This window comes from Perna viridis, chromosome 1 (genome assembly GCF_037379345.1).
Source record: "Perna viridis isolate PV_CMFRI_1.1 ecotype Kerala chromosome 1, ASM3737934v1, whole genome shotgun sequence".
NCBI lineage: Eukaryota > Metazoa > Mollusca > Bivalvia > Mytilida > Mytilidae > Perna > Perna viridis.
In genome coordinates, this window is record NC_142445.1 from 54,306,445 (window position 1) to 54,332,174 (window position 25,730).

The 25,730-nt window shown below is 32.2% G+C and overlaps 2 protein-coding genes across 4 annotated transcripts; both read left to right on the forward strand.

Annotated features, from left to right (window-relative positions):
• Positions 1–4,994, forward strand: LOC148629402 (uncharacterized). Of its 3 annotated transcripts, XM_088550310.1 has the most exons (6): positions 1–204; positions 1,379–1,456; positions 1,746–1,966; positions 2,175–2,221; positions 3,060–3,155; positions 3,479–4,994. In XM_088550310.1, the coding sequence occupies exons 3-6, from the start codon at positions 1,750–1,752 to the stop codon at positions 3,806–3,808; spliced, it is 690 nt and encodes a 229-aa protein (XP_088406436.1). In that variant the 5' UTR covers positions 1–204; positions 1,379–1,456; positions 1,746–1,749; the 3' UTR covers positions 3,809–4,994. The 3 variants fall into 3 exon arrangements, with proteins under 3 accessions (XP_088406436.1, XP_088406455.1, XP_088406445.1); XM_088550329.1 differs by lacking the exon at positions 1,746–1,966; XM_088550319.1 differs by lacking the exon at positions 1,379–1,456 and having other exon boundaries at positions 5–204.
• A 146-nt stretch (positions 4,995–5,140) lies between these two features.
• On the forward strand, positions 5,141–25,730 carry LOC148629403 (uncharacterized). The gene is made up of 13 exons (XM_088550297.1): positions 5,141–6,976; positions 14,102–14,196; positions 14,647–14,779; positions 14,949–15,026; positions 15,494–15,577; positions 16,056–16,171; positions 16,481–16,655; positions 16,874–16,960; positions 21,166–21,267; positions 21,755–21,864; positions 22,758–23,655; positions 24,183–24,248; positions 24,669–25,730. Exons 1-13 carry the CDS (start codon positions 6,913–6,915, stop codon positions 24,833–24,835), a joined length of 2,175 nt encoding a protein of 724 aa, XP_088406423.1. The 5' UTR covers positions 5,141–6,912; the 3' UTR covers positions 24,836–25,730.

Below are 25,730 nucleotides of genomic sequence, written 5' to 3' on the forward strand. Positions count from 1 at the left end.
ACATTTATTTAATAATCTTTTGGATGATGTGTCTGCTTCATTTTGACCAAACATATTCTGAAATTATTTAAATAATTTTCTAAAAGTTTGATGATTTAAACTTTACTTTGCTCATAATGTAAAATAAATTACTTGTAACAATAAATCACGTGTCCGTGTATCGGATTTTTTTTCTCCAGATTTGACTGTTGATTTTCTTCCTTGGTGAGTGTGTTTTTGTTTTTATTTGTTTTATTGATTTAAAATGGAATAGCGTTGCTCTTCATATTACCATTTCATATTTACTCGATCATTATGTTATCATATTTTGTCTTCTAGATAATTGCATCTTTAACATTAGTCCGAAAATAAGGACGTCTTAAATTTTCTTGGTCTCCGTTTTGCGACGGGAGACATAAAATGTCAGACTTAAAACGCACCTCAGCCAAAGGCATGATTGTATCTGAACTACTTTGATAAGGGATTAGGGATAAATTGAGGAACAAAGCCAGTGGCGTGGCCAAGGCCAAATTAATGCAGAAATTGATGTCGATATGGTTACATAATCAATGCCTATGAAATGGTCTTTTCTATACATAGACTTGCTTTTTATTAAATTACCTTGAATCTTTCGTGTTAAAGCTTTAAAAGATTTGATTGTTTTTGATGATATATAGACATTAAAAAAATTCGCCTTTCAACTTGAAACAATCTCAGTGTAGATATAAACAAACAATGAAACAATAGGGATGTAAATAACAGACATGTATGTCACGAGACGACTTATGACGTGCTTTTGAAAGTGGTAATACCGATAGTGTAATATGATATTATTATTAATAGAATCTCAAAGAACTTTAAATAGAATTTGGTTAACTTGTTTGCATTTTTTATGATGCAATTAGTTCTTTACTTGCCAGATTTTTCCATTGTATAAATAACTTGCGTATAGCTAGAGCAGTTTGTTAGCCCGAGAAAATTGTTGTCACCCCGAGGCATAGCTACTATTAGTGGTCATGATCTCACTTTATTTCTTTTCTTTTTTTTCTTTCTTTGTTTTTGTTTTTGTTTTTTGTTTTCGTTTTTGTTTGTTGTTGTTGTTTTTTTTTTTTTTTGGTTTGAAATGGCTTTAAATGGGCATCAATGATCTAAAGCAATTATAAGCTTTCTAAACATCCTAGAGGATTAATTAATTCGTAATTAAAGGGGGTATTTAATCATGAGAATGACCATAAAAAGGTTAATGAATGGACGGGTGGACGGGGATTGTACAGTCTATATTCTATATCTATCTTTAACGATCAATAAACCGGTAATTCCGTTTTTCACAAACGTTTTTAAAATAGCTATTGAGGTCAAGAAAAACTTTCCTTTCTTTTACATATACATTTATGCTTAGTTGATCTCGAACTCAACAAAAAGAAGTTTGACGGGAAGTAAAGTGGACCCATGTATCCAATGTTAGAGATTACTTAAGGTACAACAACTTAAGAGATCATATCGGTTTATCAATTTAATTTTTAAATCATCGTAAGTTAATGATAATGAATGATAATGTAGGACAACTTTTATCGCTTATTGTCAAATTTATATATATTAATGAGAAACATTTGCATTTCTGTAATATTATGACACACACACACACACATATATATATATATATATATATATATTCAGGGGTATAAGCAAAAACATCACATAACAAGGTCAGCGAGAAATAAATAAATGTTTAAATTGCTCACATCCGGATTCGTGTTTAACGACAGGTAAATGATTAACACATTGAACTCGAGTGTGAGTACCCAACCTGGGTCCATTGCCATTGGACACACCGAACCATCGTCCAATTTGGACTTGGAAAGAGTAAGCAGAGAATGTAACTCATACAGATTTAGAGTAACCGCGCTTGAAATAGAAAAACATAATCTGGAAAATCAAAATGGCGAAATTCGGCACCAAAATCTGACGCTGAGAAGAGAACTTAATGGTTAGTTTATAATTATAATGCTTAACCAGTGGACGAAAAATATATTTCGATGTAATTTTTTGTCAGTTTTTAAAACTAGTAAACGCTGCTTCCAGTTCATCAAAATCAATGTAGTCTTTAATTTGCTGTCATGAATTATAAGTAATTTATTAAACATTATGGGCAAAGTAAAGTTTAAATCATCATCAAACTTTTCATTGTTGTTTAGCGATGAGAAGAGAAAAAAGACAACACGATGAGTTTATAGACATTGAGGTAGGTTTTCATTGAACTAAATTCCCAAGAAACGAACTAAGCCATATACAAGTTAACACTATGATAGCCCGGTCAGTCAAACCCTGTGCCTGGTTTCGTATGAAATTTCAAATTGAGATGTTTCTCAAATCCTTCCTCAACTCAAATTTCGACCAATTAGGTCGCTTGAAATTGAAGATTTGAGGAAAATCTCAATTAGAGATTTTTTGTTGAAACCGGGTCCCGGTGATGAGTTATGATTAAGGCTTATATCGGAAATACCAAACTCAAATTTGCTACGAGGATCGTTCGATATTGCATGTTTGTTTACTTTATTTATTATTATATTACGTTTTATTTTTCCGAAAAGAACATTCTTAATCAGAATAAATTTATAGTTGTACGGTATTACCATGGTAACGCTGAATAATAAGACCGCATGTGATATATATTCGTGTCCTGTAAATTATAAAACACTGTGTCTCTTTTCTAATGAATACTATGCCAAAATACAATGATCGTCATACATGTGTAGTAGCTTTATCATAAATTATACACTCTTAAATACTTCACATTGATGGCTAATAAGAAAACCAACATAAAAAAACATTTACTAAAACAGTCAAATTGTATTACTCTGTATCTACTCTCCAGATGTTGTCGTAATTGTGTTTGGAAATATATGCGTTTTATAAGGTTTGGTCTTTGTCAAGTGTAATTGCTTTTAAAATTAGTCAAACACCGACTAGACTTCCGTCAAATACTTTTTACTTATTTAATATGGAACTCTGCTGAGGAATAAATGAGTTCCAAATCCTTTGACATCTTTTTAAGTATGCATATATAATTTTTATTCTAGAGAGAAGTTAACGAAGGAATTATAAATGATCTTAGAAATGAAGTGCACGAGAAAACCAATCAAATTAACGACTTAAAACAGAAGCACATGTTACAGGTATACCTGATCAATATTTTAACAGAATCATTTCAAAGAAAACTGATACGATTTTCTTCCCTCATAAGGGAAAGTATACAATAACAGAATGTAGAGTGAATGATTTTTTAGACGCAAATCTGGTCAAATGGAAATTCTGTCAGAACAGTAATATTTTCCGATGACGTTTTTCTAGCTTAATTTTTATAAATGAAAGATTAAATTACACTGAAGCGCATTTAATAACTATTAGTACACTTATTTACTATTTCACTTTTTATTTTCTAAGATAAAAAAACTGATTGTAGCAATGTGCTGTTTTGGTTTTTGTTTTTTAAAAAAAGGTCAGAACGAAAGATGATCAAATTAACACCCTCACTACAGAAAATCAAATGTTGAAAACCAGAATACGAAGTTATGAGAATGACCAAATGAGAGATATAAGACATAGACCATCTAAGAAGTTCAGAAAGAGTACATTACAAGAGTGTAAGCGGTGTAAATCTGCAGTTACCGATGATAATGATGTATGTCGATATCACCCAGAAAAACCCATTTGTTCCCCGATGTACAGCAAAGACAACCCGATGATGTTGTGGAAATGCTGTTATCAGGTATCAAAAAATGAACCCCTGGGATGCACTAGAGAAGAAAGACATGCGATTTATGACTAATAACTCAAGAATGAGGTTATTAAGTGTACGGTTTTGTAAGAATCCGGCAAAATGGAAAAAATCAGAAACATGCATGTCAAAACCCCACCGATCTGACAATATAATTTCACTCAAGAATGCTTCACTATTTGAAAAGACCAGTATTTGATCTCTGCATCACTGGATTTGCTCAGAAAATTTTCAATAGAATGTTTGAAAAAAAAAACTTTTGACAGATTATCTGCTCTTGAATTGTGTTTTTTTTTTCGGTGCATTTCAATGAAATTGTAACTCAATTTACCAAGATGATCAAAATTTGTGGTCGTATATTGCTATGACACTGTCGTCTGTTGTCGTTGTCGCCCGTAGAAACTTTGTTTTAGTGTTAAGTACTTAAATTGCCGGTTGACCAATTGTTATGAAATTTGGATATGATTTAACTAACCACTAACGGAAGTTGCCTATTGAATTTGGATTTGGTGGCCCTTATCGTTTTAGAAAAGGGACCAAAAAAGGTTATTGAAACCCGTGTAGAATGTTTGTTTTTCTTCCGATTTTCATAATTTTCTTTTTATTGTGTTGCTTATTTAATTCTGGTAAACTACCGTATCCGGCATATTTGATGCGTTTTGAACCGTTTTTGAGTTATAAGGATCAAAGAGGTCAAACCCCTAAAGATGATTTTTTTTTTATTATTGGTCCGATTCCATTTTTCTAATTGGATTCCCTATGAAAATTTTCAATCACCTTTTAGATACCTAGGGTCAAAAGGACTACTACCCCAAAAATCTACCATTTTATTTTTGTTCTGATTTTGAAATTATTTATTTTGATTTTAAATTTTGTGCAATATAGTGTCCAAACCAGTAGTTGTTTCCATAATGAATTTTAAGTCCCTTTACCTTAGAGTGTCAAAATATAATATTGTGTCCACACTTCCCCCAACTGTGCAGGGTTCGACAACGCGGTCGTACCATGCTGCGCTCCCCAAAGTTTTTTAATCTATATGTACAAAAGTTGTATAAACAGTCTTCCAATTTTTTTTTTATTTTTCCTTCATAAATAGATGCATAACAAAAAACAATTGGTGCAATGCATATATCTAAGTGTATGTATAATATTTCGAAACAATGTATATCAATTTTAGTATTTGTATATTTTGTTTGTTTTTTTTTTTACCATGAAAAATAAATATTGGTGACCATTGCTTTTTTCTGAAATTGATGAAAAAAAATAACAGTCTTATATATTGCAAAGTATCAAGAGTAACATATCATCAACAGGATTAGAATCAAATATGTTTAAAGATCTAAATCCAAAAGTATTGAAATGATGAAATAGAGAGGCAAATTGTCATTAAGAATGTTTACATTTGTCACTACCGTTCTTGACAATATGTCATTCTACAACTCTGACACGATCTTCATTTAATGAAAGAGGAATTTTCTGGTAAATATGGTCTTTTTTTTTGTCTCAAACATATTCAATACATCTAGTTAAAAAAGTATTTAAATTTATTCTGAAGCATCTGTGGCGTAGATATTTTACTGGTTATATGGGGGAAGGTACGGGGGAAATTCCCGCCAGTTTTAACTAAATTTGACCTATCAATAACTTTAAAATGGCTAACTTAACAAACACATTGATGATTATTTTTCAAGGTCCTAAAGTATAAACACTTGGATAATGCAATAAATGTTTGCGTTTTTTTTCTTCATGTGCCATACCTTATATACATTTTGCATGATTCTTAGGCAGAGAAGTACTCAAATACCGATGTCAATTTTATCAGTGATTGGTGCACAAATAGTCCGTACAATATTAAAGAGTATACTTTGTCATCATTTTTTTTCTAGAAATAAACCGAAGGTGTTTACTTTTATACAATGAACAATTATACTTATGCACAAATGATATTCTTCAACAAAATCATCTTCCAAACATCATCTTTTTCTAGGAAATACACATATTATTCCATTGATGGTTCTTAGAAAACTTAATAACGAATGCACCCAAGTATTCAGTCATTTGAATTAAACATATAAAAAAAACTTATAAACAGATAATTTGCTTCAAAAATATTTCAAATGAATTAAAAAATTAATGTCATAAACCATGTTAATAAAAAAAATTCTGAAGTTTACAAGAGAGCTTTGTGTGCATGTTCATGATGACTATAAATAAAGGAAAACATGAATACTTAGAAGTTAGATATTTTCACAAAAGACGTAAGAAATGTGTTAGAATTTTACAATTTCTCGTTTTAATAACGCCGGTCAACGATTCTGTCCTGGAGTTTGCGTGGAATCTTTGGAAAAGTTCACAACAATTATCGAACGTTTATCTAGGATGGTTGAAAATGTAAATCACTACAAGTCATAAGTACAATTACAAGATAAACGATTCCTAGGATTTCCACATATCAAAAATTTTCAAAAGTTGTTTATTCATTGTAAAAATTCTATACTGAATTATGAATACAATTACTAATTAAAAAAACAGTCAGATATATTTGAATTTAAGGTCTACTATAGATGTATACTTATATGTTATATCTGCCGTATGCAGATCAATCATGACTTAAATATCAACTAAGAGTAATCAAGGGAACCATGATTCAAGCGGAAATTAAAAGAATGTAATTCCATGGACAAAGACCAGACATGGAAAACAGACACACACACAAAAAGGACATATAATAACCAAAATAATACATACAAAGTAAAAAAAAAATAAATGAGCGACTTGGACTCTGCTAAAACTGGGAGCATGGACCAGGTGCACCAATAGGTAAGCGTCCTCTGCTTTTCTAGAATTACCCGTCGAGTTGCACAAAAACACATGAAATTGTTTTCCTGGATAAACTCTTAAAACAACTGGAATTGATAAACTATTTATGTGATATTTGAGAAAATTGTCTACAACAATGTAATTTGACAAATAATGTAGCCGTTCAGCTTATTCCCACCTCGTCTCTAACGTGTGTTCAACTATACGATATCAAATTAGCACCATTATTTCAAAAGCACAGAAAAATCAATTTTTACCTGGTCAAATATATAACGACTCAGTTACCATGGGGATATTATTTTGGTTATATCTATATCGATAGTCATAGCTTTGAAATGGCGGCGAGTACATGGAATTTGGTATTTTTCGTCTTTCTTCTACCATTTGACGTCTCTACAGGTAAAACTAAACTTTGTTGTATTTGTATAATGAATGTTTTCATCTGTCTTTATTGGAATTTGAGAAAAGAAGAAAAAAGTCTTGATTGAAAAAGTTCAGAAAAATTAATCATAATAAACTATATCTTGAAGTTTGTATGTGTATTTAAGATAATTTAAGATGAGTTGGATGTTTTTAATTTAATCAGTAGTCCAAAAACGCTACAAGTTTAAAAAAAGAATACGGATATTAAAACTTTCATTACTTCCATTATCATCTGATTTGGTAGAATTAAATGAAAAAAAACTGGATTGAAATCCACTGAACGAGTTTTAAAAAACGTCTTAAATTAGAACATAATGTATATTGAGCATATAATTGTCCAATAATTATGAGATGATAAATCAAATTATGCATGCTTAATAGCGACCAATATAATTCGCCAAGAAAAAAGAAATTCAATATGGCCTGTGAAAAAGTATTCATATATTGAAAGAAGTATATAATTACAAAAACTTACAGCTACGTGTAATGTTTTAAACGACGTACAGACAAATTTTCGATAAAATGTTAGTTATCTATTCGATGTCCCATTCATGATAAATAGCGGTACTGAAAATTATCCATTGTCATTAAAAGACGAAATTATTTTAACACTTGTGGTATGTCAAATATCTGACAAACTCAGTTTTCCATCGAAGGAAAATTAAGGGTCCAGGACGTTAATCAAAATAAAGTCAATCCACGCACAGCGACCGGACTAAGAAAAAAGACACAAAAAAAAAAAACAAAACAAAGAACATGACATAACTAAAACACGCACATAAATTAACACAAATGACCATAGGGACGACCATAAAACTTAAAATAAAGCTTAAAAATAAAGCCAAATAACCATGGAGAGTTATCAAAACTGACAAAATAATTTAAGCAGTAGGAAGAGATATAGGAAATTTACATGATGCAATTACAGGAGCCGTTAAATTGTATAACATAAATTCACATAATATGAAAAAGAGGATTAAATTACTAGACAATCATTAGAACATGTACAAATAATGTATTCGAGTTATATGAAGTGCTCAAATGGGAGAAAAGTATAACACTTTTCGCTTATGTGTTATCCCAAAATTACATTTGCCCTTTTAATATAACCAGGGTAAACTATAGGTTTTACTGGTAATAAAGGACATTTTTGCTCTGTTATATTTAATAATTCATTTATTCTTTTAAAAAGCGATGTGAATTCCTCTTATCAAAAACTGTTACGTAAATAAGCTTTTACAAACGGTCCATGTACCTGTTTGCTTTTGTTTTTACAACAAAAATACACTCAAAGCAAAAGTAAACAGTTTGTAAAAGGAAACGTGAGGTTCTTTTTCCAGACCTTCTTCTAAAAATACTTTCAAATCGCCACACCATTTTTAGCTTACGAAAAAACGGATGATAGCCCATTAAACCTTCCCCCAAAAGTGAGAGCAAATGCTTTTGGCATCGAACAAAGGTGTAAAATGTTTCTTGATGTTCTCGTTGGCATTCGTTGAAAATGATTGTATTTTACAAACATTATCGAAAAGGGAAGCCAAATGAAGTACCGATTAATTCTACCAGAGTATGTCAAAAAAGCTACATTATTTCTACGCAAAATTTTGGTAAATAGTAAATGATATTTAGTTCGTGGTAAGACAAGTCCGACTTCTATAGAAAAAAAAATTGTTTTTTTTTAATTTTATTTTATTATTTTGTTGTTGTTTTTTTTTTTTTTTGTTGTTTTTTTTTTCTTAGTTTGTTTGGTTGTTTGTGTTCGTTTTTGTTGTTTTTTGTTTTCTTGATTTTTTTTAAGGTTTAATATAAGTTTTTTTAATTAAACACGAGTAATAATTTGAATACACAATAATAACAACCTCCCTAAAGACTTCATAAGTATATATATATATATATATATATATATATAACGTCTCAGAATGTGACGACTCCATTTGCTACACTGCTCCATCGGATCAAATTGATACAATGAAGATACATCAACTTATAGAAGGGTCTCAAAAATTTCCAACGATGTTAGAACTGTCATATTTGCGAAGCAAATTTTTGGTCGTTCCCTCCGCGGGATTCGAACTCATACCGCTGTGACATCTATGGTAACACCGCCTGCACTAAATCCAGTGCCTTAGACCACTCGGCCAGCTATATATATAATGTGTATATATGTAATTCTGACGATCATTACTCTGTTACATTATTTATGTCATCAGACCTTTATTGCCGTTAAAGTCTCAGTAGATGTGAGGCAACCACTGAAACAATCAGATACATTTCCCGAAGTAAATATGATTTTATTGCTTTCAATCTATGCAACATTCTAGTTTATACGTACAATTTCCTATGCGACATTGTAATAGTTTCGATTCAGTTTACATTTAGGGTTGTCTGTGGTTCATATCATATTTCTATCATGATGCAGTATTTATATATTCAGTCTACTTCTATTGCAACTAATTATTGTTTTAATTATTCATATTGCGAACTATCCATCAGTGCATGAGAAATATCTGTGGTAGAATCTTGATAGAGAAAATGAAGCAAATCAAAATAAAAAGAATACCGAAATTATACGTCATTTTGAGAAATTATATTAAACCCATTCTTATTTTTTTAAGATCAATCATATACGTCTCAACGATTTGAAATGGTTCACATATAGAATATCATATTTTGCGTCATATTTCGAACTTGACGTGAGGTTGCAAAATTAAATACGAACATGTCATGTTAAGTTAAAGAGTAACCGAGAGAATCAAGATTAATGTGAAAAACAAAAGAATATAATTCAAGAATAAAGACTAGACAGAAAAAAAACAGACAACTACACTAAAAAGGGAAATAACCAAAATAGCACTTACAAAGAAACAAAAGTAAAGCAACCTGGACTCCAATAAAAACTGGGAATATGGACCAGGTGTATCGGTAGGGTAAGTGTCCACTGCTTTTCTAAAACACCCGTCGAGTTGCTCAAAAATTTCAGGTGCAGGATAGACGAAAGAGGAAAGTAAACTATGACACACTGAACAAATCGGTTCTAATGGTGTAGATGGATACATCTTAACGATTAACGAGTTTATGATGACGACCATTAAACTTTTGTATTGATGACTGCAGTCTAGAAGAAGTGTAGCAACAAGTTTAATCTTTAATTTCATTCAATTACATCATGTTTACAGCATGTTTATCATTGATTTTAATTACGTTCGACCAAAAAAAAAAAAGAATATCTATGAGAAATAAGGATTACTGGCAGTTGATCTATTTAAGTTTAATGAATTGTTGGTCTATACATTTACATTTGTACATGGTTTTTGTTAAAAACTATTACTAGTATTTTACATAGGTCAAGTCAAGATTTCCTTTCCACCGAGTCATTTCTCTTCAAAGCTTGATTATGTCAGACTGTAGAGAAAAGAGAAGGCAAATCAATTTTTCAGATGAAAGGAATGTACCTTTTAACATCACTAATTGCTATTTTGCCAGTAATTACATGGATGTAATAAGTCGGCTTAGATAACTACTGATCGATCAAATATTAATGAAAAAGAGTAGTTTAAGTTTGTATCAAACCGGCACAAAAAATCCATACTTGTCGCAGGATTTTTCTTTAGTATTTAGATTAAAACGACGTTTTCTGAATCCAATATTTTCCGCCTCCTATATTCAAATGCTTTCATTTTTGGTTGCCTGAAAAGATTTTAAAATGTTTTATACTACAAATCGATTCATTAAACATCAATAACAAAGGAATATTTGTTGTATTTTTTACAATACTCAGTCAAACTAGATACATTGATATGTTTTTGTGATTTACATTGCTTAGGCAATGGAGTCGAATATTAATCGATATCTTTACACACAGCTAAGTAATATTAGATAACTCCTACTTAACTAATACTTGGCTGATGTTTTTATATAACAAAAATATCCTTTTTGATTAGAATCTTGTGATGTACGTTCTGAAAGTGTTTGACCTTGTCAATTCAACTATATGCATATATGTATTTAAGGTTAACCATAGCTAATATTTTTGTCTACATAATTAATTATTTTATCTCATAGGTGATGTACGATGAATATACTTAAGTATTTTACCTAAAAAACATAGATTATGATTTCGTATAGAAATTAAGGCTGTCTTCCTTTTATCACAGACAATTAAAAAACTATAGAACATGAAATTTCGTCATATCTTTTATATTTATCTGATATTCTATTCTTCTATAATATAAAACGAAACTTAAGGGTCAGATTTTTGTTTTGCATTCCATAGTATTTCAAACATTTGAATTAACCAGAAGTTACCATCATCTTATGTTTTATTTAACGTACAGCATTATTTTGAGTTTCTAACATCCTTGTTGCCTTGTCAAAGCATATTACTAAGTGACATACCTCATAACTTATAATTCTTAAAATGTCATCATAATAAAAGTTCAATGTTTTTCATTTCAATTTGTTTTTAACAGAGAAAATGTATTAAAAAATAATTTTACCAGTTTATCCAATCATTATTTGAATTGATGAAGTCAATACGCATTCAGAACGTACACCACAAGATTCTCATCAAAAATGACATCATAAATATACACTAAGATGACTAAGTTTTCTGTTCATTTGGACTTTTGTTTATTTTCTCCGCCGATGTGCCCATTTCAGTAACTTTATGTGATTTAACTTTATGTGATTTACGATTTTTATTATTTATTATTTATTTATCTTTAATACTTCGTATGCTTCATTGACTGAAGACTAAAAGAATATATAGGGAAGCAAAATCCTAGCGGAAATCAAAAGAATGTAATTCAGGGACAAAGACCAGATATGGAAAATAGACAATCACATCAAAGAACATAAAGTAAATGAAATAATACATACAAAGTAAAAGAAAAACTGGGACTCCACTAAAACCAGGGAGCATGGACCAGGTGCACTGGTAGGGTGAGCGTCCTCTGCTTTTCTAGAAACACCTGCCGAGTTGCTCATAATAATCAAGTCAATTTGTATCTATCGTCTATTATTTATACTCCTCCATGGCATCCATAAGGACTTTAAAGTTATAATTCTAATTTATGGAGCGTGGTTCACGGTACTTGGGATCTTTTTAGACAGGATCTTACAGAGAGATTCGTTTTCGATTATGCTTAAAATTTCCGTAAAAACGTGACCGGAAGGACCATATTTGAATGGAGAGTTTTAAGATAAGAGTGATAAGACCTATACTGCTACCACTTTCTCTAAAGAAGAGATTGTGGAAATCATAAATCTGTGCTATCCTCTTTTGGTCTCTCTACCAAGGACGATGATTGTGATTTACCGTCTATGTACTGGATTCCTAAACTCCACAAGAATCCATACAAACAACGTTTCATTGCTGGATCTGCAAAATGTACCACCAAACCTCTTTCAAAACTTTTAACTTCTATACTCACAACTGTCAAAGAGGGTCTACAGTCCTACCACAACACTTGTTACTCCCGTAGTCGTATTAATTCAATGTGGATCCTGTAAAATTCGAAAGATCTTTTCGAGACAATCAGTTCAAGACTATTATCTTAATATAATAGCATTAGAACCTATGATTTTTCAACACTGTATACTTCTATTCCCAATACTCAGTTAAAATACCGACTTAAAAACATTATACATCATTGTTTTTTCCAAAAAAAGATGGTACACCTAGATACAAATATATAGTTCTTGGTAGAGATTTCTCATACTTTGTAAGATATAATTCAAAATCATCTTCCAAATATACAGAGGAAGATGTTTACAAAATGCTGGATTTTATTAATCGACAACATATTTGTCCAGTGTGGTGGACGTGGTTTTCAACAAATGGTCAGCATTCTAATGGGAACCAATTGTGCTACTTTACTTGCTGACCTATTCTTTCACTCTTATGAGGCTGACTTTATAGTTAATCTGATCCGTAAGAAAGAATATCGTTTGGCTAGATCCTTTGATCTCAGTTTCCGCTATATCGATGACGTATTATTTTAAACAATCCTTATTTAGAGGATTTGATACATCGCATCTACCCCAAAGAACTTGAGATAAAGGATACTACAGACACTGTGAAGTCAGCCTCATATCTTGACCTACACTTAGAAATCGATGGTAAAGGAAAACTTTACGACAAATGTGATGACTTTTCATTCAGAACTGTCAACTTTCCTTTCATCTGTGGCAACATCCCTTCTGCACCTGCGTATGTAGTGTTCATATCACAACTCATACGTTATGCCAGAGCACAGACCTTATGTATCGCGCTAGAACTCTAACAAAAAGGTTTCTGGAACAGGGTTATGTTGCTACAAGATTGAAGTCATAACTACAGAAATTTTATGGTTGTCATCGTGAACTCGTGGATCGTTATGGTGTATCCATCTGCACCATGAAAACTGATTTATTCAACGGGTCATAGTTTTCCTCGTTTGTCTAGCCCGGACTTGATTTTTTATGAGCAACTCGGGTGGATGTTTCTAGAAAAACAGAGAACGCTTACCCTACCGGTGCACCTGGTCCATGCTTTCAGTTTTTAGTGGAGTCCGAGTTGCTCATTTGCTTTTGTTACTTTGTATGTATGATTTTAGTTACTTTATGTTTATATTACAATCTTTTGATTACCGCTATAACCATGGTTCTTTTGATTACTCTTTAATACAATATTCTTATCCAAAATCATATGCGGATATATTTTTTCAATGTTATCACTATTTTAGTAATAGTTTAATCACTGACAGAAAATCCAAAAGCAATTCACGGTTATTAATTGATGCGTATTTTGTCATATTGTTCTTGAAGAAATATTTGGGGTCCGTGTAAAGGCCCCTTCTTGTAAATCTCTGGATCCTCATTTGCAAATGGAAGTTTTAGAACAATAAATTAAATTACTACAATATTTATAAGCCTAAAATCCAACAAAACTGCTCAATAAATGAAAATTTAATATCAAGCACGAATTAACGTTTTACAGTTTTGAGTTACCCTTTGTGAACGATTATTGACATGTAAAACGCTCCGTTTGTCCCCTTTTAAAATTCCAATATAAAATGGTTTGGTAAAGAAAAGTTATGCCCGCTACGTTTGTCTTTTCAGCCATAGCCGTTGAGTACGAAGAGGATGGGCCGTTGTACTTCAGTTGCCCGGGAATTTCCAACATTGTCCAACTGGAATACTGGAAGGATATTCATGTAATACACAGTTTATCTACATAGATATGTCACATAGATATGTCATATAATATTATTTCAATCATATACTGGAGATAAAAACATGTAAGAAAAAAAGTTATATTAATTTTTAAAATTCTTCACTTGTAAGGATCATCATGTCAAATGTAATGAACAAGGAAATATAAGGCTGGTTCTAATAAACCTTGTCTTATCATATCTCATAATTGTTTTTGTGTAAAACCCTTTAATTATTGTTAGATTTTTGTTTTTGTTTTGTTTTATTTATTTTTATTTTGTTTTGTTTTGTTTTTTTTTGTTTGTTTTTTTTTGTTTCTTTGGTTGTTTTTTTTTTTGTGTGTTTGTGTTTGAATGTCTGTGTGTTTTTGTCTGTGTATGTGTATTGTTTTTGCTTTAAATTGAGTGCAAAATGTTTTGACATGTTTTTACCTTTTAGTTTATAACTTTTAGACTGTATGTGGTCCTGAATTTATGTTAATGTACAATGGTAGCCATACAAGCCTACTAGATGGTAAATTGATGTTTCACTTCTCCAGCTTTCCAAATACAGACTTTGCAGTCCCTCTCCATCATACAACATATGGTATGTTTAATATATATTTTTGTTATGCCAAACCTGATATGGAATTTTAAATGAAGCATGATAAAGCGCTGATGTTTATTATACGAATATGACTAGGAAAAAACTTGTACTTGATTTCTTGAATATGTTTCTATGAAAAATATGTAATTATTCTTATTCTTTATTACAGATTTGGATCATGTATATCATGAATGGTCGCTAAAATCTCAACTATCTATCGATAATTCGGATATACCTTGTGGAGCAGGTATTATTGTTAACACGTATATTTGATACGTAGTTCAGTTTAATCGCATCACAAAAACACATGTTATATAGGCTATCATTCCTATAATGTCAGAGGTATTCACTTCCATGTATACATAGGTCGAAAAGTAAACAAAATTGTAATTCGTATACCAATCAGAAAATAAAACGAAGTAAAGATACATTTTGGGGGGAAAGGAGGCAATCTCTATATCTGAGTTGCTGTGGTTGTTCGGTTCGGTTAAAAAGATCAATATATCGACTGCTGAAATAAAACAATCAATCGTTTTAATGAAAAATACTGTTTCGCAGCTTATATTCCGTGATGTCAATATTTTTTTCTAAATCCCAGAATCTTTCAAATAAGCCAATCACGATTCGACAAAAAACAATTCGTGATTAAACCATTAATTAAACATTCGATTAAATGCAATTAGATAAGTAATTTCATTCCGCATTTTTACATAGGATATATCATAGCAGCTATACATCAGTATGGAATGATCAAGAATGCAGCTGCGCAAAGAGCAGTCAGAGTCTGTGATTTCTCTGGTAAATCTTAAATTTGAAAATATTTTAATTGTAGAATTTGTCGTCAGTAATATTTTTCTATTTTTACGGCTTAGTCTTTCAAAAATTGTGACAAAGTTTTTGAAATCGGTGACAGTGAAAAGTTCATGACCACACATTGTGACAAACGAGACGATTTGTTATCAATTTCTATTTATTGGTAAATAGACCGTTTTTGATAGTCAATGATCATGTGTGGAGCATGCTCAATATACGTTTCTACGAACAAAGTTCTGTTGTTTTACCTAAGCCCTACCTAGCTGAAGTATATGTTGAACATGCTAATCGACTAAACACGTACGTTTAGTTTTGTTTTAAATGAAACAAGCGCTATGTATCTGCATAAACCCTGATAAAATACTTTTTCTTATGTTTCAAATGTTTTAACTTCATTATATAACTGACCATGTTGTGGATTGCTTCATAATATAATTTTATTATTAATACTACATTTAATCAGATATCGATCTTGAGCTGGAAGTCTCAGCAAACCTACCGAACCACACGATACGTTTGGCAGCTGATGGATCCAGATTAGTGGATCAGCTCAAACATCAAAACATTGTGGTTGATAAGGTAAGAAAGTTAAAGAACGAAAGCAACGCTTAGACCTTAATTCCAATCTCTATTAGTAAGGGATGTTACCTAAGGCTACATGAACCAAATACATAGAAAACTGAAACGATTCGAAAAACGGATCTCCTCAACAAACCTTACAGCATACAACAATCGTGTCGGAAATGAGAGTGTTCTTATTTTCATATCACATGTACTTGCAAGTCTACAATGTTTTATTTAGAGAAGCCAATGTCTAAACTTCATATATTAAAGCTAAACTTACTTAATTTGTTTTAATCATTCATTAGTATCATAAGCAATTTTCAGATACTAGTACATAACCATGGAAACCGTAGACTTGACAACGTGACAATGGAAAACCCCCAAATGGTGATGTTCTTCTTACGCCATCATGGATCAATGGAAACAATAACCCCGATGTGTGATGTACCGTCATTCAGCCTTGATGACTCTGCCATTGGTGTTTTTATGTTCACTGAAGGTATATTCATTGATTGTTCTTTGGAAATAATGATTTGGAGCATATCTCGCTTTTGAATTAGACTGTATTGCAATATCAATGCGATTCTTTTTGTCTTTTTAATCTTCCTTTGCTCGCAAAAAATGTCTTAATTGAAGTATATGGATTTCAGAAGTTATTGTATTCACTATCTCAGGTACTGATGTGTTTGTTTCTTGTTTTCTTATCTCAACATGTAGGCATAGATGCATACGGTATGCGCGAGGCTATTGAACATCCATCGATGACAGTAAATGTGCAGTTTCGCATGGGTATTAATGTATGCGGTGAGTCGAACTTTTATTTTACCTCGTCTGTACCAAAATGTACATAAGTTTATAACATAGTTTTTTTTTAAACTAGTTGTGAATCTGTGGGTAAATATAAGAAAATTATACGACTCTTTCCCTATATGGGTTTTATTACGCGACTGAATATTGTGATAACTGTCTGTCTGTTATCGTAAACTTTAAAAATAAAAAAAACATTCCCATCTCCACCCCTCATTGGGTTGTTACCAAATGTAATCATCAGTATATCTAGGTAATATTTTCCTAGGAACTGTCGATTATAAGTTGTCAATTTCGACTAAAATCTCCATAAAGAATAACTGAAGTTTACTTATGTTTATTTATTTTTTTTTATTATTATTTATTTCATTTTTAGCTTATAAATTGTATCTGAAAACTCTATAGAAAGAAACTATAAATGTAATGATATATGGCGTACAAAAAGCCTTTAAATCCTTGTTGTACATCAACTCTCTCTACGACAAAACAAAATACCTTAATAGCCCGTGATGCTCTATTTCTATAATTTCTAATTATAGAAATGTTCTTATAAGGATGTTCACTAAAGTATGAATTAGTTTGCGCCAATTCTTTATTGTCATGTTATTGTTATTGTCTTTGAAATGAAAGAAAAATGATTTGTTTATTTTGTAAGCTAAAACCTTGAGAAATTTCAGTTAGTGAAATGCTCTAAGTAAATGCTCAATGAAGTCTCTTTTAGTGTAAGGGATACATGAATTCTTTATTAGAGTTGTTTTTCCTTGAAATGCCAAAAATGACAATTGTTTAAGTTTAAAGTTCAAATCGTGAGAAGAAAAATATTGAAGAAACTTTCAATTTATGATATGATACTTATCTTATGATTCCCTACAAGTGTCTATATTTGATCTAAAAATACGTTAACCCTGGTATATACACGGGAAAAATAGAAACAACGAAATTTAGTGGTCGTGTTGTGCTTTCCATCAAGAAAGTTCAAAGGGCAAATAAAATAGAACCGGAATTAGACATCAGATGTGAAATAGTATGGGTCATAATTAAACTTAATGAAACATCTACATAAGCTCTTAAAGCATCTAAGAATTTGGAGAAAAAAGTGCAATCAATATCGATGAAGGTGACTTAAATTTTCCAGGATGGGACTGAAAATCAATACATTGCAACTAATTAATCAATAAGAAGAAATTCACAACTTCTCCAATGTCCTATTTGACAACAATGTACTCACCATGTTAGTCCAATACCCATGACAGGTAGAAAAATGGTCGATTTTAGACCAGCTTAATACCACCAACGGCTTCAGATACCTTAGTATGATGATAATCAAATACCGTTAGACGAGTAATTTTGGTTGCCGTACAAGATTTTAGGCAGAAAACGTATACAATTTTTTTTCCGATTCTAATCTTTACGGATGTTGAGTAATGCAATAAATACCCAAGTTTTTAAATTATAATTTGCGTTTTAAACAGACTGCTTAACAATGGACAATATGCACTCTGCAAATATTACCCAATATACAGTATAATGCACACCAACATCAACTGCAATACAAATGTTATATTAGAAGCTATAGATGAACAAGTTCTTCAGAACCAAGTGAACGAAAAGGGTATTCATCATAAATAAATATCAAATTCAAGAAAACATCAAGGTATTACTCCGACTGTATAAGAGGAAAAAGAAAATAGGCGATCACGAGACCATAGAAAATTACCAAACCTCATTGTTTCTCCAAATGATGATATGCCTATTTCAAAAATGAAATTGCTTTGGATATATAAAAACGCAAACTTTCATGAAAAGATATTTGAGAGAGTAACCAAGGGACCTAAGATTCTAGCGGAAATCCAAAGAATGTAATCCAAGGACAAAGACCAGGAAGGGAAAACAGACTGTAATAAACAAAATAATACGTACAAAGCAACATTAAGAAATGAGCAACTCGGACTCCACTAAAAACTAGCAGCATGGACCGGGTGCACCGGTAGGGTAAGCGTCCTCTGCTTTTCTAGAAACACCGCCGAGTTGCTCATAGAAAGTCAAGTCTGGGGTAGACGAAAGAGGAAAACAATTCTATAACACGTTGAACAAATCAGTTTTTATGCTGCAGATGGATACACCGTAACAATCCACGAGTTCATGATGACGACCATAAAACCTCTGTAGTGATGACTTCAATCTTGTAGTAATATAACCCTGTTCCAGAAGCCTAATTGTAAGAAGTCTAGTGCAATACAAAAACCTCTGGCATAACGTGTGAGTTGTTAAAAACTCCATACACAGATACTAAAGGGGTCTTGCCACAGATGAAAGGAAAGCTAACAATACGGGATAAAAAGTCCACTTCCCATAGGCTTCTATGCTAATTTCACAATATTCAATGGCTTCTCTGGACTTTACCTTAACTTTAACCTGCAGAGGACTATATATCAGCATGATTCTACATATGTCAGCTCACAATCCTCAGAATGGCATGTGGGGTTAGCAGACTTGCAGTGCAGTACTGGTCACCGGAAGTGAAGGGTCTATAAATAGCATGGGAAATCCCAGTGTTTTCACAAGATAGGGGTATATTTAAAAATCATTATGGAGATTAGGCTTCACATCACAAGAAGCAAAATGCACAGAAATGTTTTTCCTTTCAGAAACTGTTTAAATTTTTTAAATAAGATGAGAACTTTTTTCACAGCACTATGAGGAACAGGGGTAATTTCTGCGTAGGACTATTTTTGCGTACGTTCCAAATGCTCATTGGTTGAATTGGTGGTCTGTAACCTACACAACAAAGATAAAGTAACTAAATAATACATACAAAGTAACAAAGTAAACGAGCAACTCGGACTCCACTAAAAACTGGGAGCATGGACCAGGTGCACCGGTAGGGTAAGCATCCTCTGCTTTTCTAGAAACACAGCCGAGTTGCCCATAAAAAGTCCAGTCCGTGGTAGATGAAAGAGGAAAGGGAAACTATGACACGTTAACAAATCAATTTTCATGTCGTAGATGGATACACCGTAACGATCCACGAGTTCATGATGAGAACCAAAAAACCATTGTAGTGATGACTTCAATCTTGTAGCAACTTAACCCTGTTCCAGAAGCCTTTTTGTTAGAATTCTAGCGCGATAAAAAAAGTCTGTGTAGTTTCGGCAAGCTCTGACATAACGTTTGAGTTGTGATATGAACACTCCATACGCAGGTGCTGAAGGGATGTTGCCACAGATGAAAGGAAAGTTGACAATTCTGAATGAAAGTCATCATGCTTGTCGTAAAGTTTGGTCGATAGTTTTCCTTTACCATCGATTTCTAAGTGTAGGTCAAGATATGAGGCTGACTTTACAGTGTCTGTAGTATCCATTATCTCAAGTTCTTTGGGGTGGATGCGATGTATAAAATCCCCAAAATTAGGATTGTTTAAAGATAATACGTCATCGAAATAGCGGAAACTGAGATTAAAGGATCTAGCTAAACGATATTCTTTCTTTCGGATCAGATCAGCTATAAATGTCAGCCTCATAAGAGTGAAGGAATAGGTCAGCAAGTAGAGGAGCACAATTTGTTCCCATTGGAATGCCGACTGTTTGTTGAAAAACGGGTCCACCACACTGGACAAATATGTTGTCGATTAAAAATTCCAGCATTTTGTAAACATCTTAAGAGGAGAGTTCTCGATAAAGAAATGAATGAAAATGTTCACAACTGGAATACCATACATCAACTAGCAAAGAACAAAGTGAGATGGAGAGGCATTGTCAGTGGCATATGCTCCACTTGGGGATAAATAAGGCCTATGTCAAGTAAGACAGAATAGTTCTTTCAATTGATAAAGCTACCTTAAAGGCAATAGGTTCTAAACTGTTAAAACATCGGACACTTTTGAGCATTTAATTCGTCTCATTTTTTTTTACTAAAACGTCAATTGCCAGGTACTTTGATCTACTCCATATATTATTTTCCAAACAGTTGAATTCGTCATGTCCATCTGTTCTACACTTTGCTGTTTGTAAGTTTGTTTATCCGGTGGGTCCAGAAATGTGAGCCAATATTTTGATGCAATGCATATACTATAGTAGACGGTGGAAAATTTTATCAATTTCTTTACTCATTATGGGACTTTATGTACCCGTTTTCGTGTGTATGTTTTATCACTAGTTATTTCAAATATACCAAACCGTCATATTGTCATATTGTCATTCTAGGTGATGCTGAGTTGGTGATAATGTTAGATCCACTCGGAATGCTGAATGATTCTAATCCCTGCAACAATTTCGTTAAAATGAATGTTTATGTAGACTGTGCGGGTAATACATACCTTAATAGTCCAATATTTACGATTACATTGTTGAACGAATGTTTTTTTTTATTTGTGAAATTTTAACATGAACTTTTACTTATATTTTCATTTACATTAAAAGAATCACGCATGATGAGCATATAACATCCGATACCAGTGGGTACATAAAGAAAGAAGCGTGTTTTGAAAGGACTTACAACAGAGATACATGTATGATTTGTAAACAAAGTACACATGCGCAATAGCACTATCTAAAAGAGACTGTATTTTTATATAAATTCACTAATAAATCAATTTAAAAGGAAAGAAAACAATCAATACTCCGTAAAAATATGACTTATAGGCAGAAAGTTTTTTTTCGAAAAGCTTGGACTTTTACAGTTTAAAATTTCATCAATTGCTTTATTTTAATCGTCAGAAAAGTATACTCTTAAAGTAAACTATTATTATAAAACAAAAATCTTAAATATAGAAAGAATGTTCTTTCCTTTCAGACCAAAGTGATACATGCGACGTTGTTCCAAATTTGTCACTTTCTGGGCGAGAGGCGTATTTAATGTTTCAAGAAATGTATATGCCTGAAACTAGGATGTACAAATATTTGGTAAGTTAAAATATTACTGCGTAAGCATCGTATTTCGGAATTAAAGTTTAAACGCCCTTGATTCATTTCATTTACGTGGCATGAAGCATACTCAAAGATCGTATACGCATGACTACTACTATTTTGTCATGGTAACTTATACTACGATTACTCGACTTTTTTTTTAAATACTCTATACTACAAATTAACTTAGTTAAAACATTCTAAAGTACTACTGCAATGGTTTTGACGATGTGCAAATATACTAAATGCAATTTATGCAGCAGATACTATGAAATTTGAAAATAGGAAATGTGGTATAATTGCCAATGAAATAGTCATCCACCAAATGCCAAGCAGCAAAAAATAAAACTTCTACAGGTCATCACGCGGTCTTTTATGATAGGCAAAACCCAACCTTATCTATATAAAAAAAACGTAAAACGAATCAACATAAAACAAACGACATGTAATAAAGGTAATTAATATCTAATTTATCAACAAAAAAATAATACGGGAAAATGATCCTTACAGATCAATGTAATCAAATATTTTTCTTGACTAAAAGGGTTCTGTATAATTGAGCATTATTTTTAACATTGTCATAAAAACTAGGATGTGAAATTCCATTTTTGTATTAAGTTACGGCAAGTACAATTAAACTTTAGCATCAAATCTTCATATATATGAAAGAATTTAGTAAAAGTGTTAACTAATTTGTGGTAACGAACACATTGACTTAACAATTAAGCGGCTATAAAGAGATTTCATCCATTAAAGTATAAAACATCGCTAAAAACTCGGGCATATCGAACTAGTTGAAAAAAAATATATATACACCATATGAAGGAAACAAGTTGCACTATATATTAGAATTTATATTTGAAAATATCATCACACCCTGTCTTATTTAGGTTGATGATAAAAAGTGGAATTCAATTGATGCACACAAAGCCGATAGTCAGGCTGAACAAGTTGGTATCGGAAAGTTTGTAGTGATGAACAAACTTATTCCGTGGGTTTACGAAACATACAATAATGGACATTTCCCATGCAAAAGCACGTGGCCCTTAATCAAACGTCATACTAGATTTCACGCTATGTATGGTCATTCAAATTATACTTTAGATATGTCCCGAATGAGCACTCTTAACAACTTGAAAATGAGGATGAAAACTATGAACCCTATGAACTCATTCGATGATTTGAAACTCGAAATCGAAATGTTTGGAAACAATACATATGATGTCCAAGACGAGGTCATGAGAATGAAAATTCAAGGACTATCTTACGGACTACAGCATGTCATGGGAATGAAGTACCTGATTGAAATGATGAAGATGCTCGGACGTGAAGTACCACGTAACGTGACCAGAACAACGTTGGGACCCGTCTTTGAAGGTTTAGCGGGACTTCTTTGGCATGCACACGAAATGTCTCCAACGATGCATAACTACATGCTACCAACAATAATGCAACACACCGCAACTGCTTTCATGTTTATAGATAATGACTTGTTCGAAATTCCTCATGACATTCGGGAGAATGCTTATAATATGCTGCATAACATACTGAACTACCCAGAAGAAATCTTTAATAAAGGCAAAAATGATAGTATGTGTGCTGAGGGTCATGTTGCGAGGATGGCTAAATATATGTGGTACCTTTCTATGGGTCACGATGGACAACACGAAACTTTACTTGACCATTCTATTTGTGAACAACTGATGGTTACTTCATACATGGCACATGGTGGGGCACATATTATAGCTAAAGACATACTGGCCGATGTTGCGGACGACTTAAACAATGGTAAGCTTAATTTGTAAGTTTTAATTCAACTGCATGAAACACCTGTTCGATTTCATGTACACATTTATGCCCATTTTTTTTCTTTTTCGTGAACACTGCTTGTTTCCAACTATTGTATTTTTTACTACCAATTGGAACCTTTAATTTCACCATGCAACATTATGATTTCAACAATCTAATCAAATGCATAGGTAATTCCAATTTTACTGACAGACGTATGAACTATAATAATTGCGTTGTTTTTCATTTGTGTGTTTTATTTTTAGTTATTTTTGCTGTTTTTTTCTTTGTGTGTGTGTGTGTGAGAGAGAGAGAGAGAGAGAGAGGGTGCTAGTAAACATATGCTATAAATGTTCTTCTCAGTAGCTCTCGAGTTCTTAAATCCTAATTCAAGGAATGCCTTCTGTTGTATGAATATTTACTTTACATGACTGTAAAACTTCATTTTCATACGACAATCTTATCCATTTTTGCATCTCTGTGAATATTATGTTTTTCAAAATCGAGCATATTTATTTTCTTTTCAGATATGCCAAAAGAATGTAAACCGCATCCGTATGTGCCTAATGATAACCCAAAGGCCATGTGGAGAGGTAAGATATAGTAAGCTAATGTTTAAAAGTAATTGTACATTGCACATTGTAATTGTACATTCGACACATTTCAGTTTATGCCGTTAGAAAACGGTAGCTGTTGTGTATTTGTTACGTCCTATTTGATCGAAATTTTTGGGATGAGCGTAAAATAGGTAGTATCCTAAAAAAATTATTGACTTTTGCTCCATTGTATTTCCTTTTCGGAGGCAACAAACATTCACGTTTTCTGATAGCATTCACTTATTGTTTTTTTTAGGAAAGAAAAATGTTTGTTTTTATATGTTTTCTTTGATTTGCTATACTAATGAGTTGGTTTGTTTGATTTTTGTTGTTGTCTTATTATTATTATTAGGTTAATATGATGTATAATACCGGCGTCAGATTCGGCATTTTGTTTTCTTTTTATTGATATTATAGTTGACGATGGAAAGGTAATGATGGGTCACTATTCCCCACTAGAAAATGTTGTCACGTGGAAAGTTGTAGCTGTCTGTAGATGTGACGGTTGCCCTGGTATCGGGAGAAATCCCATGTATGGCAGTACTACGCCATCCATGACGCATAGTAGAATGACGACAGATTGATCTTTGACTACCGGGTTTCTTGTATGCGAAGGTTTCGGTGACGTTCTCAAGAATTCGTTATAAAAAAGTATTCTTATATGATCGAATATTGACAGATTATTTTTCGTAAAAAATAGATATGTTTTGTGCGTTAGATTTACGTGACACCTGTTTATATGTGTACCATATTTTACTGTACATATGCTCATTGTTTATCTGTGATATAAAGCGCTTTAAGGCAATCAGTCTTATAAAAAATTGAAATTTTAATCAAATGAAATCAAATTTAAAAAAAAAAAATTAATTACTTTTGTGCTTCGTTGTGAATAGGTGTTGTATATAAGTAACAATTTTCTAGACACATATTGTGAGCTTTGTTCAAATAAATGGATGCAAAGGGAGAAAACCATTTCGAAAGTCGTGAATCACATTTTATGGAGTCCAAATTGGTTCAATTCTAAAAATGCGAAGTTGTCGCCTTGATGTCATGTCATTTAGTATTCTTTTCGTTTTGATAAGTTCACTGCCTCGTCAATTCGTCAATAATAGAATTTAACTCTTAAGGCAACTGTATGTTGGCGATATTGTCAGGGTTAGCACGGAGATGACCGTTAAATTGTTCAAAGGCACCGAGACTTTATTGATTTCGGAAAGTTGGTCATTTTTCCGTCTTGCCCAAATGCGTGTACACTATCTACTAACGACCTCGGAATCCACCGGTAAAGTGTGCCGTCCTTTTACTGGGCCCTGATAATATCAACATCTAGTAAGCGAATACAATGTGCATACAACTGCATAGAATTATTCTTTGCCAATTTAATACTTTCATTGCATTTTAAGAATTAATAAATCTTATCTGATTGCTTATTATTTGTTGTGGTTCAAGTAATATATATAAAATAAAGATGTTTTGTCA